We start from the raw sequence: 15,611 nt of genomic DNA, 5'->3' as shown, positions 1-15,611 counted from the left end.
ACGTTGTAGAACGCGTGCACATCCCCTTTCGTGGGCTCCGTGATATAAAAGCCATTGCTCGTCGTTCAAATCGGACGAACCCCCAAATTGTTACGTCCGACGGTGGCACAAGGCACTCACGCGCACTCACGCACAATAAATAATTGAGCAGATTCTTTAAAAGAAACTGAGACGTTTATTAGAACACGTCTGTCACCGAAACGAGGCTCCAGACGTCAGCAACATAACAACAACCGTCGTCAACGAGCGACCGTCAACTCATTACTATCGATTACATAAACTATACGGTGACACATTACAAATATCGCACGACCGTAACAATATATATATATATATATATATATATATATATATATATATATTATTTTTATATCCTAAAGTCAGATATATTAACAATGTTTTAAAACTTTATTATTACTTTTTCTGTTTTATGTTTTGTATTATCCAATTTACAATAATTAACATTTGTGTATTCTCTAATATGAAAAAGGTTTGTGTAAATTATACGTAAAGTACACGTTAAAAAATTGTAAATATAATTTCAAAATATACAAGCACACCCTGAGTAAAATAACCATGTGAATTGATGCGTGTATTCATGTGGTTGTGCGTAATTGACTTACGGAATTGGCCGCGATGCTACGGATTTCGATGATCATCTACGATGTGTAGATCGAGCGTAGTGTGGTGTAATGGACTTTTACTTTGGTTTCCGTTCAGAGAATTATCGCTGAGCTTGAATACAGCGGACCTGGGTACGTATGACGAAATTGTTCAGAATAAATTCCGATCGGAATTATTCGATTATTCCCTAAATTTGTATTGTTTTCTAGGAAAAACGGAATAATTCCAATCAGAATTCATTCAAAATAATTCCATAATATGTGCCTTGTTTGAGATAATAAGTAATCTTTGTCGCCGTCACTTGCCTGGTCAAAATTGCAAATCGGCGCGAGATCACCTGTAGCTACTTTGTCCAAGATCCGTCGCAGCTTCAGGAAATCGCTCCTGTACACTGTGCCCGTTTGAGAAATACTAGAGGCCGAGGTTTCGTACAACTTGGTACTCTGCTAATCCCATATAAGCCATGTACACCGTAAAGTAAATACAAACATTTTATTGTCTAATAAAATATATATAATTGTTCACTTTTTAATACATGTCCTTGAATAGAAAGACATTTCCCTTTATATAATATTTATATTAACTTATAACTAGTCCTGGTCCTGTTGTGGATGTTGCACGCCGACACGCATCAGATTTATCGTTAGCAAAAGATTAATATCGAGAAAAATTTTATTAAAATCCGTTACTCTATCAACCAATGCTCCGATACCTCATATCGTATTATTATATAATTTTTTATTAATTTCTTTTTGCAAAATTTTGATTAATCTTTACGTGACATTTCGTAAAAACTGTAGAAAGGTTCTATTGAAATCAGATCTATAATTTTCACGCTTGTAAGAAAATAAAAATAATACTCAGATATTCATATATATATTCCATATTAATCTTTATTACATTATTATTTATTATACAATATTAAACACGCGCGTATTATCATTTTTAATTCAATCATATATGCGCGCATATTCCATTATAACAAAATAAAAAAATTTATAAAAGAGGCGCTTTCTGGCCTCTTTACGTTCCTGCCCAAAAATCGTCCGAAATCCTTTTTCTGCATTTTACGGCTAGGACGTAGCACGGAAAATGAGATCGGTGTGAGGGAAGTGGAGAGGAGGGTATCCATAGAGATAACATCGCCGCTTGCTCCGTGTTTGCCACCGCGATGCTTTCTCTCTCTGACCGGTGATGTAAACAGAGAACGAACAAAGATTGTCCGTCTTTATCTAACCAGAAAAGAACGTCTTAGCACGGACACGCATAACGTCAAATGATTTATCGACGGGAAAATGGATGTCAGCAAAGACAACAACCCACATCCACCTTCACGAGGCACTGTTTCTAACGGCGAGTCGCAAATGGATGTGACATGTAGTTCCCATTCCGGGCTAAATGGATGTGCGTCGCTAGTGTACGGGAGTTTCCAAGCGTTACTGGAAAAAGGCCGCCGTGGCCGCTCTCAGGTTCCTCTCTGATAGAAGCAATATAACAACGTTATTAGCATTGAGACCTAATGTTTGTGTGTAATTCACTCTCGTTCATTTTTATGCAGTTTGACAGGTGTAAGGTTATGAGGTTATGTCCGTTGATTTAATTAACGAAATAAACGTTAGAATCAAATAAAATGGTAATGGTTAGAATTAAATAAAGGAAATTAGGCCAAATACACATAAATAAACTGGTTTGCATCTTCCTCCCTTCCTCGACGGCGTATCTCGCGTATCTCATGGAAAATATGTACTGCTTCAAAAAGTCTGACATTAAGTCATTGCTTCAATAGCGTTATTTTCAATGCAATGTGTAATTTTAATGATTACAAGTTTGAAGCAAGCATCTCATGATTAAATGAAACTGTCAATATGATTCTAATGTTTCTAGAGGGATCAGTTTTAAAATATGAGTGATAGGGTCACAGATTTGTAGATTGTCTATGATTTTAAAAGTAAGTAAATTAATTAACTAATATGTAAGGTAAGAAGACAGTTTTAACCCCGTTGATTATAATAAGTTTGTTACAATAAATTGCAGTCAAAATAAACTTATCTTACTTATTGGTAAATTAATTTACACACTTTTAAAATCAGAGAGAATCTACAAATATGTGACCCTTTATCACTCATCTTTTAAAATTAATTATTCTAGAGACATTAGAATCATATTGACAGTTTCATTTACAGAAAATATGAAGGTCACCATTCAGATGTATGTAACGTACGGTTTCTTATTTTCAGCGATATCCGATGTACAATATACGTAGATAATGAAAACAACTAATTTCTGAATATGAAACAAACATTCTGGTAAATTTTACATTCCTTTTATGCGGTTCTAACATTTATTTCGTTATCTAAACCAAGGGACAAAATCTCATAACTTTACACCCATCATATTGCATGAAAATGAACGACAGTGAATTATCTATAAATATTAGAGGAACGCTCTCAATGTTAACAACATTGTTATATTGCTTCTATGTAATGTTTATGTATAATTCACTTTTGCTCGTTTTCATGCAGGTCTAAGGTTATGAGGTTACGTCCCTTAATTAACAAAATAAATGTTAGAACCACGTAAAAGAAATGTAAAGTATATCAGAACGTTTGTTTTATATTCAGTAATTGGTTGCTTTCATGATCCACGTGTATCGTAAATAAGATCAGGCTGAAAATAAGATACTGTACGTTACACACATCTGCTCTTTGTATTTTCTGTTTTAATTGACGAAGTGTAAATAAACATAGTCTCGAAATAAAGCTAATTGGCCCGAATGCTCATAATTAAACTCGTTTTGATCTTCCTTCCTTCTTTCCATTCAGTGCAGTGCAAAGTATAGTTCCAGAGGAATATTAATTCTCAGTACACATAATAATTTTCCAATCCTTTATTATACACATTCCTTTAATATACAATGGATTATGCACTTCTGGATTAATTTTCATTACTGTACAAGTATACAAACATTATTAAGTCTTTTAACAAATATTTTTTTAAAATATTGCAGCATATCTAAATAACTAATTGTAATATAAAAAAATACATTTTTTTATATAACTAAATACCACAAACACGCGCTCGCTATTTAGCTTTGTACTTTTTTCCTTTTTTTAAACATAAATTGCATTAATAACCTATTATTCACATCATTTGTTAACTCCGCGATGACAGTCGTTCTAAAGTAAGCGCAGCGAGAGGACCAATCAGCATAAAAAAAGGCTATCAATAATTTTTGAGATTTTTGTAAAGACTTCAATAGATTCGAGTATTGATTTAACATATCTTTTTTTAGATAAGAAAATTTAAAATTTTTTAACAAAAATGAATTAAGTAAAGTGTGCTTTACATGTGTTTTAAAGTTGACATAGCAAACTGGTGTATATACAAAGAGTTTATTCATAAAAAATTAGATTTGATATATTTCAAGTTAGGTAAGTGCAACACTTATATAAACTATAAACCAGCAAATAATACTTTAACAGTATATTTTGCAGTTATACATGGAAATTTTACAGAAAAAATACAAAACACTAATAGTTTTCGAGTCATATGTAAGCGATTAAAAAAGAAAAGTTTTGTAAATTAAATTAACCGAAGAGACAGCAAAATTTTATTTTTCATAAAATTTCAAATAGTTTTGAAGACAATTCTGGTTTAAAATATAATTTTAAATGTATATAGTATTAAAATTTGGTAATGATATTAATTTTAGGTTCGTGTGTTTCTTATTTGATTATGTAACCAAGTTTTTATCTGAGCACTTGTACGGGCCTTTAATACAGGATATTTACTTTTTGCTTCGTTAATTTCACGAAAAGATGGCAGTTTTTTATTTTTTATAGCAAGCCGGAATAAAGATAAAACTGTTGTGCGTTCATCATCTGTCCATCTGATCTTATGAGTCTTTTTTCTTGTAGGACCAAAAGGAGATACTAAAATAATAATAAAATTATGTTAATCTAATGTATTTACTATGAAATATATTATTGAGCAACATACTTAATCCGAAAACTTATTTAAACTTACTTTTCTTTTTTTCTTTCTCAGTATTATTCATGTCACTCTTTTCGCTAGACAGCCATTTAGTTTTCTCAATATTTTTTGATGACGAATTATTGGAAATATCTAATTCTGTACTACTGCAGTCTTCTGAGTCGGTCAAATTTTTCTGATTATGTTTCCTCTTAAAAGCCAAACGTTTAACTGAAATAATGACAATTCACATTTATGCAATTTGTTTGAATAAAATGTCTCTAAATTAAGGTAATTGTTAAATAATAGGAGAAAAAAATAAGAAAATATAATTTTAAAAAAGTGCAGAGTAATATTAAAACATTGAAAATATTTTCCTTTTGCATAATTATAATCTACATAAAGAACAATAATAAAAGTTATCTTTTACTTACATTATGTCTTAATAATTACATTAAACAGTATTTACTTAAATTTACTCTTTACTATATTTGATATAGAAATTATTTAAACGTACCTTTCTTTCTTTCTATATTATTAGTCATATTAATATCTTTTCTTTTCCTTGATGCGAGTTTAATTTTTTCAATCTGTGTTGATGATGAAGTATCAGAAATATTTAAATTTAAATCTGTGTAACGCTGGTACTTTCTCGGTGTCGGTTACGGGATTTTAGGTTCAGGATCGGATGCTCGGATGTGCTCGCCGGATGTCCGGGTTCGTGTCGAAATGATAACGCCGTATTTTGGTAGTAAAAATGAAAGAGGTCAAATATATTTAGCTATACCTTAGTACAAAATGAAATTATACAGTTCCGATATCGTTATCGGATAATACTGAGCTCCTTGTACAACATTACGGCCCTCAATTGCGCGGTCGTCGGCCCGCGGGAAATCAAGAGAACGATCACGTGGTATTCGAATAGTGTCGCGGCACTTAACTGCGCGGTCGTCGGCCCGCGTGAATTTAAGAGAACAGTCGCAACGTATTTGCGCGGTACTTAATATCTAAACGGAAAGGACTTTAACAATTCGGAAACGGACGGACAGTGACTAGGCGCTTGGCGCGCAGAAGTAGCAAGCGGGGTTGCTCGGTTTAACAACATAGATCTATATACATAGTTCGCGGCGGAACGTGTGATGTCGGAACGGACTCGCGGTTATCGCAATGTAACGACTCGGATGAGTCGTGTGATCTACGGACGGCTTCGGTTTACGCTCTATGCGTACGGTATCCGTTTGTTAGAGTGGCCGCGCGGCGGTCCACTCTAATGCCGTGCTCGGGGCCCGATTGGCCCGTGCGGTTGACCGGTTACGGTCTCGGTACTCGACGCCCTCGCGCTGTGCGCGGGCTATCGACGGGGTCGGCCGTTTCGGCCTCATCTCGCGGGGTTAGCCCGGGAGGTACGGTGGCGGACACTGGAACGGTGTCGGCGCGGACGGTCCCCGAGAATTCCCGGGGACACTCGGAACGGTCTGGTCGGAGTGGCCGGACGACGAGAATGCCCGTCGTCCGGCTGTACGGAAACGGAATTGCCGTGCGGGGAGAATACCCGCCGTACGGCGCAACGGATTCGGATCGGATTTAGCTGGACGTACGGGAATGCCCGTCGTCCGGCCGGACGGTCCGGATTGGCCGCGTGACAAGAATGCCCGTCACACGGCTGATCGGATTGGATGGCCTGCGCGACGAGAATGCCCGTCGCGCGGCTGAGCGGATCGGATTGGCCGAGCATACCCGGCCTCGGGGACGACGGTTTTACCCGTCGCGGGAAGGTTGGAACGAGAATGCCCGTTCCCGAGGAGGTGCTCGAGAATCCCCGAGCTAGGAGGCGCCGAATATGCCCAGCGCTGGAAAGGATCCGATGAGATCGGATGTTCGGACGGATCTCTGGTACGTTGCCCACTGCCGGCTTATATATCGTTCCGCGCGGCTGGACGCACCAATCAGCGCGCGCGGACGGGCCGGCTAGAGTGGGAGCGCTTTCGGAACGCGGCGCGTAGCGCGTTGGTCGTGCGCGGTAGTACGCGGTGGTCTTACGTAAGCCGATCGTACGTGCGTGGGTCTTACGTAAGATACACGTGCTCGGCTGCGGTGCGGTCGACGGTTGGTCGGTCTGGAGTGGCGGCACAGTGGAGGGGCGTAATGTTACATCTGTATTATCTTTGGTGGAGCAATCCTCTTTATTTTCATTCTCATCCTCATCAACCTCATCGCTCTCATCTGTTGTATCTTCTCCTTGTGCATATTTGAGTAAACGTGATATAGCTAAATCTTTTGTTATGACCGATTGTCTATAATGTGATTTATGTATTTTTTCATGATGGCCCATGAAATCCGCTAGATCATTCACTTCATGTTCAGACATATCTAATGAAATGCATACTGTTGCAATATGTTTCCGCAACATTGTTCCTCGTAACAAAGTTGGCATTTTCGTTCCAGACATTACAGAATATTTTCGTATTAATACACATGCTCTCAAATATTTGTGTCTTTTTTTGTCAAGTGTACATATACCAAAGATATAAGGATTATTTTCGGGAACACCGGCATGTTTACGATATTTAAAAATCATTTGCATGCATTTTAATATGTCTTCATGGAGTAACATAAGAACTGTTCTTCCTAATTTACCGCGTATTGTTATTCGTACATATTTGGATAAAGACTTATATAATAATGGAGATTCTTCTTTTGAAATTGTCGCACAATTTTTCAAATTTTCAATTAAGACACGCTCTAGTTCACCAGGACGTCTTCTGTGAAATACCATAACTGATAATAATGTTGTTTCAGCTAATATACGCCATGTTTCAATCAAGAAACCATTTGTTTGTAAAATTTCTGAAGCTTTCGTACGTTTAGTTTTGAGATATGTATTGAATATTTTAATATCATCTATAGATGGCAAGACAAGATTTTTTTTGCCTTTTTCGATGTCCTTGAGTTTCAAGCACTATTTTATTTACACTAACTCCATAATCTTCTTCAAATAATTTTAAAAAATTTTCTACCTCAATTTGTTTTTAAAACTCTTGTTTCTTAATGCACATACTCCTTAAAATTTGTCCAATTTGTGTTGTAAGTGTTCCCAAAGATGATGCAATAGATGGTGTCTTATATGTCCAAGTTGTTTCATCAAATTGTGCAAGTTTATTGACAGCTTTGATACATAGATCATATTTTTTTGGATCATATATTGAAGTGAAATCTGTTATACTGTTATCAATATCTTTCAAAACAATGAGAAATCGTCCAAGTAATCTCATTCAGGCTCTAATCATATCATGTTGATGTTGGAGACGATACTTATGACACATTTTATTACTATAAGCAATTAGCAACTCATCATATCTAATAATTTGAGTTGTACTGTCTTCTTTCATCACTGGGAATACTAATCTTCTTAATGGTGTACTTGCACTGTGATGTATACGACAAGCCACAGTACGTCCTAATACTTTTACATTTCTTTGAGGATACGCCATTTTCTCCATTTGTTTACATGATGCAAAATGATGTCTTATATTATTTTTAGAAAAATAACCTTTGCATTTTGCACAAGGAATAAAATCAGTTGCTTTTCTATCCAATTTTTTTCTTGGACGCCGACATACGAGTACAATTAAATCCCCTTTATTTAGATTCGAATCTGTATTATATATGAAATTTCCTTTTCATCTGAGTATATCAATAATCTTCCTTCGTTCTGGGTTATCTAAAATGCCGAGTACAAAATCTATGATAAATTATAAATAAATTAAGAATAAGTTCCATTTTCAATTAGGAGTTATTTTAATGTATTTATCAAGTAACACATTTTACTTTTAGAGAGTTAATCCAAATCTCAGAGAGTTAATCCAAATCTAATTTTTATTATTATTATTACTAAAATTTTTATTATCATTCAAATTTATAAATTAATATTCAATTGGAAACGGACTTGGTTAGATGGAGCGCATGGGCGAAAACGTGTGTGAGAGCGTAGCGTATTTGAGTAAGCGATTGAGGAGAAGAAAGGTGTGGGAGAGAAGTGCGAAAGGGTAGAATAGGTAGAAGAACGAGCGGAGAAGACAGGGAAGTGTAGGCGTGCTTAGGAAATAGGAGGAAGGCGGAGTTTGCGAGCGGATTAGAGATAGGCAAAGAGTGAGGTTATGGCGAGTAAGGAGATGGGAGCGGCCGGTAAGGCGGGAAAGGCGAAGCTGGAGGAGGGACAGAGAAAGCTGGAACGGTAGGAAGTAAGGAAAAAAGTAAGACGGTAACTCTCAAGGTAGGTGAAGAAAAATATTGGAAAGAGGAACGAGTCAGGATAAGACAAGAGATTAAAGAGTTACTGAGAGAGGAGGTGAAAGGTTTGAAAGAGGATAGAAAAAAAGTAAATGAGGAGATGGAGGTTTTAAGAGCGAAAGTAAGGTTATATGAGGAGAGGATAGAGAAGTTAGAGGAGAGAGTACAGGAGCTGGAATTAGAAAGAAAAGAAAGAAGAGAGATAGAAAGCGTGGAAGGCGATAGGGAGGAGGTAAGAAGTATATATAGTGTAAGATCAAGGAATAGCAGCGTAGGTAGTTTGAGCAGCAGAGGCAGAATAAGCGTATGCTGCGGCTTTAGCGAGAGCGAAGTAGGAAAAATTAAGAAATGGGTGAAGGAAAAGGCTAGGGAGGGAAGAAAAAACAATATTATAATGAGAGGTATAAAAATACCGAAAGGTGTAGAGAGGAATGAGAAAGAGTGCAAGGAATGGGCAGAGGCCTTAATAAAAGAAAAGATAGGTGTAGATATAGATGGTAAAGTAGTTAACTGTAGAGAGAGCGGTAAGATAATTTTAATAAAATTAGACAATGAGGAAGGTAAAAAAGAAATAATGAGAAACAAATATAAATTGAAAGGGGAAAATTTATACATAGAGAACAATTTAAGTTGGGAGGAAAGGAAAGTGCAGGAAAGGATACATAGATGGACAAAAGAGCAAAAAGAAAAAGGTGTAGAAGTAAAGGCAGGAACAGGTAGATTGAGAGTTAAAGGGATGTGGAAAATGTGGGAGGAAATAGAGTGGAAATTAGAAAAAGAGGAGGAAAAAAGAAGAATGGAAAAGAGAAGGGGGGAGGAAGAGCTGGAAAGGAACAACAAAGAAGAGAGTGATCAGGAATTCAAGTAAGCCGGGAAGTGGAAAGGGATGGTAGAGGAGGAGAGGTGGAAGAGAGAGGGGTAGGAAATAAAAATAGGAAAAGATACGTATTTTGGAACGTAGCAGTGATAAGTAATAAGGATAGGGAGTTTTGGGAATATGTAAAAGGATATGACATTATTAGTATGTGAAACCTGGTTAGAAGAAATAGGATTGGAAAAGATTAAAGATAAATTGCCAAGAACACATGACTGGGTGTGGAGCTTCGCGAAAAAAGAAAGGAAAAAAGGGAGGGCGATGGGAGGTTTCATAGTAGGGGTAAAGAAAGAACGAATAGGACAGTTAAAGAAGTTAAAAATAATAAAGGAAGAAGAGGAGATGATAATGATAGAGGTAGGTAAAGAGAGAGAGAGAGAGAGAGTGAAAATTGTATCAGTGTACGGAGCACAAGGGGGAAAAGGATTAAGGGAGAACTAGAAAAGTTTATAGGGGAAGAAGAGGAAGGTAATGTGATAATAGGAAGAGACTTCAATATAAGAATAGGAGAATTAGGTGGGAAAGATATAGGAGAAGGAGAAATAGTGAGGTATAGCAAGGATAAAGTGATAAGAAATGGAGGAAGAAATTTGGTAGGATGGATAATGGAGAAAGGGTGGTATATTTTGAATAGGACAATGGAAGGTGATTGGGAGGGAGAATTTACATATGTAGGGGGCGAGAGGATGTTCGGTTATTGATTATGTTATTGTAAATGAAGATGTACGCGATAAAATTTGTAAGTTTACAGTAGGGGACAGGGTGGACTCAGACCACTTGCCATTGGAGATGGAGGTCAAAGAAGAGGAAGGAAGGGACCCAGGAGAAGAAGAGGAAGAAGAAAAAGAAATAGAAATAATAGTATGGGACGAAGAAGCAAGAGAGGTATATGCAGAAATAACGGAGGAATTAACTGTGTAAAGTGAAAAAGCGAAAGAGTTGGAAGAAAAGGAGGACGATACGATTGAGGAAAAATGGGATAAGATAAAGAGGATAGTGCACAAGACCATGATAAAGAAAAAAATAAGAAAGAGGAAAAAGGTGGAGCTTGGAGACAAGGATTGGTGGGATAGAAGCTGCACAAGAAAAAAGAGAGAAGTAAAGAGGATATACAAGAAATGGAAGAAAGAAAAAATAGGAAGAGAAGATTATACCAAGGAGAAAAAGAATTTTAAGGAACTGTTGGTGTTTTCTTTAATTTAACTGGGTTGGTTGATTGAGCGTGAGACACATTTTCTCAGGTACACGAGTTAACTTTGTTGAGTGACGATTGATTTACAAGTGACTCTCTTGGCGGGAGCTCTCGCGATCCGCGCTCGCTAGCGTATACAGCGCCTCTCCGCTCGCTCTTAACTAACGATGTCGCCTAACGCGACAGCGCGACTATTTAAAGTAATGCAACACTAAATGACTATTCGGACACGCCGCCCGCCTTGACAAATATACCTATATTTTCAATAATATAAGTACAAAACAATAAACAAACAAAAAAGGCAAGGAAATTTAATATGATTGAATACTGATGTTAATCTAGTAAGGGTGCAATGCTTGCAATTGCTCTTTTGTAGTTACCCTTTTCGGTACGCACTGTGACTATCTCTCACCTGGAACGGCCCGCAGTAGTCTACTCCGCTGCTCAAAAATGGTCTGCCAACATTCACTCTCACGGAGGGTAACTGTCCCATTAACTGCCAACCGACCATTTGGCCTTGCGACATTTGACGCACTGTCGAATTATCTTCTTTATTTTATTCCTCGCTTGAATTGGCCAAAATTCTTCTCGAATAGCATACAGCGTGGTCTGCGCACCTGCATGGAGCAGTTTCTCATGATAATGATTTATCACTAGAGTGGTGAAGCGATGTGCTGCTGGGATGACGATAGGATGTTTTGTTCTTTCCGGCAGTGACGCTTGCTGAAGCCTTCCTCCGACCCGTATGACGCCTTCATCGTCCAGGAACGGATGGAGAGTTTTTAATTTCGACTTCAACGATACTTTATTTTTAGCCTGTAACGCATTTAATTCTTCATTATATTCCTCGGTTTGTATAAGTTTAATTAACTTTAATTTTGCCTTGCGTTTTTCTTGTAACGTTATTTTACCTAACTTAGCTTCTTTGTTTTCATTTTTGCATTTTGTATTCTCTATAAATCTTAACATATAAGCAACGATATTTATTAACTTAACTAATGTGGAGTGTCTATTGTAATCTAATACTGGTTCTTCTTTGGTTGTTATTGCAATCACAGCTTGTTTTCTCATTTCTGGTGCGTTTGTCAAAAGCAATTCCTCACCTTCCATCGGCCACGTTTCCTCGTTAGCTTGTAGCCATGTAGGCCCTTGCCACCACAACTTTGTATTTATTAAATGTTCGGAGGTTTCTCCTCTTGAAATTAAATCCGCGGGATTTTCTTTCGATTTTATATGATGCCATTCGGAAGGAGAAGAAATGCTTTGAATTTCGCTCGCTCGGTTTGCTACGAAGGTCTGCCATTTTCGGGATGACGACCTTATCCACGTTATAACAATTTTGGAATCGCACCAGAAATATCTTTGGCTTATTTTTATGTTTAAACTGTCCAACACGCGTTTCATTAAATTTGCCAACAATACCGCTCCGCACAACTCTAGTCGCGGCAACGATAAAGTTTTCATGGGTGCTACCCTAGATTTTGAACATACTAAAGCAATCCCTATTTTGTCTGACGCTATTTGCTCTCTTATGTATACGCAGGCTCCGTATGCCTTTTCGCTCGCATCGCAAAATCCATGTAGCTGTATCCTTGTGCCTGTATTACCAGTCATTATTGCTCTAGGAATTTTCAATCTGTTTAATAGATTCAATTGCGATTTTAGCTGATGCCACTCTTTATATATGCTCATAGGAACTGACTCGTCCCAATCTAGGCCAAGACTCCACAATTTTTGCATCAATATTTTCGCTAGTGTTATAATAGGCCCTACTAAGCCCAATGGGTCAAACAATTTGCAGATTTGTGACAACATAGTTCGCTTTGTTGTACGCTTTTCGTCTCTCGACTCCACCTCGTAGTGGAATGCATCGCTCGAAGGGTTCCACCGTATCCCTAACAATTTTGATTCCTCTAATTTATGAAGATTTACTGACTTGTTTTTATTCGGATCTTTTTCTTTTGTATCAACTACGTTTGTGTTCCATTTGTGTAACTCGAATCCGCCCTTAGCTAGTAACCCTATTAATTGATTTTTTAATTCTTTAACTTCTTCGATAGAGTTTCCCCCTGTTAACAGATCGTCCATGTAGAAATCATGTAGAAATCTTTTAAAACTACTTCTGCTGCTTTGGGAAATTTTTCTTTCTCTAATTCCGCTAATTGGTGCAAACACCTTACTGCTAGGAAGGATGCCGGTTTTGTACCGTAAGTTATTGTTAGTAGCTCATATTCTTCGATATCCGTTGTCGGATCCTCCCGCCACAAAATTGATTGCAACGCGGTTTGATCTTCGTGTACAAATATTTGTCTATACATCTTAGATATATCTGCACTTAAAACGTATTTAAATTTCCTGAATCTTATTATTAGTGAAAATAAGTCTAGCTGTAAGACCGGACCCTTGCATAATGCGTCGTTTAACGATTTACCCCTCGCCCCTTTGCTCGAGGCATCAAAAACTACCCTTGTTTTCGTAGTGGTGCTGCTTTCTTTGAATACTGCGTGATGCGGTAAGAACACTTGTATTGCCCCTTCTTTAGTTGTCGATTTACGCCTCATGTGACCTAGTGATAAATATTCCTTCATAAAGTTCACATATTTTTTTTTAAAACTTGATCTCTTGCAAATCTTTTTTCTAAAGATAAAAATCTTTTCAACGCGATTTCCCTAGAATCGTTTAGTGTGGCTAGTATTTTCTTTTTTATCGGTAGTTTAACAACAAATTTTCCCCCCGATTTACGAGAGTATGTTTCTTTAAAAAAGTTTTCGCAATATTTCTCTTCCTGATCTAGGCACGTTTTGTCATTCGATTCATAAGCTTCTACTTCCCAAAATTTGTGTATTGTTTCGTTGATTTGATCTATTGTGCTTAGGTTGCAATTGATTTGTCTCGATTTCCTTATATTATTTATTTGCGTAGGCCCTGCCACTACCCAACCGAATAATGATTTTTGTAGCGTGGGCATATTTTTTCCTAATTTTATTTGGCCTATGCAGAATAAATCCCAAAATATATCCGTACCTATTAAAATATCTATTTGGCCCGTCACATGGAAACTCGGATCCGCTAATCGAATATTTTCCGGTATGCTTAATTTAATCGTATCACACTCGCTTGTCGGTAACATTGGTGTGATTTGCTTTAAGATTATGCACTCCAGTTCCGTTCCAAATGTACCGAAACGTGACGCTATTTTTATATTTACCGATTTTGTTGCGCTAGAAACGCCTTCATTAACTCCGTTTATTTTGACCTTATCGTCCGTTGACTTTAAATTTAACCGTTTAAAAAATTCTCGCGTTATAAAATTCGATTGTGAACCACTGTCTAACAGTGCCCTTCCTTCAATATAATTTCCCCCGTTATTTTTTACCTTTATTATCGCGGTAGACAATAGCGATTCACCCTTGCATTTTCTCGAATGCGATGATGCACATACTGAACTACTTGGTTTATTAGAATCTGATTCTGTTTTTGTTTCCTTATTACCCGCTTCGTTTCTATTTTCTCGTGCGGGGCCACGATCTTCGTGCAACAGCGTACTATGTTTTTTTGAGCATATTCTGTAATGACTGGCCGTGCAATGACTGGCCGTGCAGTCTTTGATCATGTGCTTACTTTTAAGACAGTTCAGACACAGCTTCAGGGACTTTACTTTATTTAATCTTTCTGCGATAGGAAGTTCCTTAAATATTTGGCAATGGTAGATTTGATGATCACCCTTGCACTGCGCGCACTTAACGTCACTCACAGCCGCGTGGGATGCTATCACCTTAACGTTAGAATTTTGCTTTAAGTTCACGTTTTGATTTCCTAAGAAAGTTCTTCTTGCAACAGCCTCTAAAGTTTGACACCTTTTGGTTAAAAATTCAATGAACTCTTGTATTGTTGGTAATTCTCTGGGTTGCAATGTATTTTCCCATTCTTTAATAGTAATGAAGTCTAGTTTACTTGTTACGATATGAATTAAAATATCATCCCACTGGTCTGTCGGACGCCCCAGTGCCCGCAGCGCTCTAGTATGTTTTAATAACCCGTCTAAAATATGTCGCAACACGTTGCCATTTTTACGTCTTAAGACCGGTAATTCGAAAATAGATTTAATGTGATTTTGTACAGCTATTCGCTCGTTTTCATATCTTTCTCTCAAACGAGACCATGCGTCATTGTAATTAACATCAGATATTTCGATCGAAGCAATAGTCTCAGCTGCATCTCCCTTCAATGACGATTTTAAATAATGAAACTTTTGTATATTTCTCAACGAAGCGTTAGAGTGTATTAAAGAATTGAATGTATCAAAATATGGATGCCAATCTTCATAGAGCCCGAGAAAGTCGGTAAGTCGATTTTTGGCAGTCTTACGAAATTGTCATTTACTCTATTTGAAGGAGGATTCACTGATACCGTTGCTTGTTCAATGTGATTACTAACGCCGGCCGGCCTTACTCGATCTTTCATCACTCGATCGCCTAATACCTTTAATTCTATATATTTGTCTTCACAAACAGACATTTCGGCATCAACTTGTTCATCTGAAATTTCCTCATCAATTGCTGCTATTTCTATTAATGTGTCAGTTAATGTTCGATGGTGTTCATCTAGTTTATTTAATCTAATATTTAATGCTTCGATATCTACAGTATTAATATTCAT

General features: G+C 37.1%; 2 protein-coding genes across 2 annotated transcripts; one reads left to right on the top strand and one right to left on the bottom strand.

The window, feature by feature from the left end:
* The first annotated feature begins 8,986 nt into the window (after positions 1-8,986).
* On the top strand, positions 8,987-9,754 carry LOC120357309 (golgin subfamily A member 6-like protein 1). Its single transcript, XM_039447471.1, has one exon. The coding sequence runs from the start codon at positions 8,987-8,989 to the stop codon at positions 9,752-9,754; it is 768 nt and encodes a 255-aa protein (XP_039303405.1).
* Positions 9,755-11,444: 1,690 nt separating this feature from the next.
* On the bottom strand, positions 11,445-15,611 carry LOC120357308. The gene is made up of 5 exons (XM_039447470.1): positions 15,321-15,611; positions 13,695-15,174; positions 13,384-13,518; positions 13,126-13,281; positions 11,445-13,021 (listed from the first exon to the last, which is right to left on the bottom strand). The coding sequence occupies exons 1-5, from the start codon at positions 15,609-15,611 to the stop codon at positions 11,445-11,447; spliced, it is 3,639 nt and encodes a 1,212-aa protein (XP_039303404.1).

The sequence above is a fragment of the Solenopsis invicta genome, chromosome 3, assembly GCF_016802725.1.
Source record: "Solenopsis invicta isolate M01_SB chromosome 3, UNIL_Sinv_3.0, whole genome shotgun sequence".
In the NCBI taxonomy this organism is placed as follows: Eukaryota; Metazoa; Arthropoda; class Insecta; order Hymenoptera; family Formicidae; genus Solenopsis; species Solenopsis invicta.
Note: the sequence above shows the minus strand (reverse complement) of the source record. Positions and strands in the feature narration are given on the sequence as shown.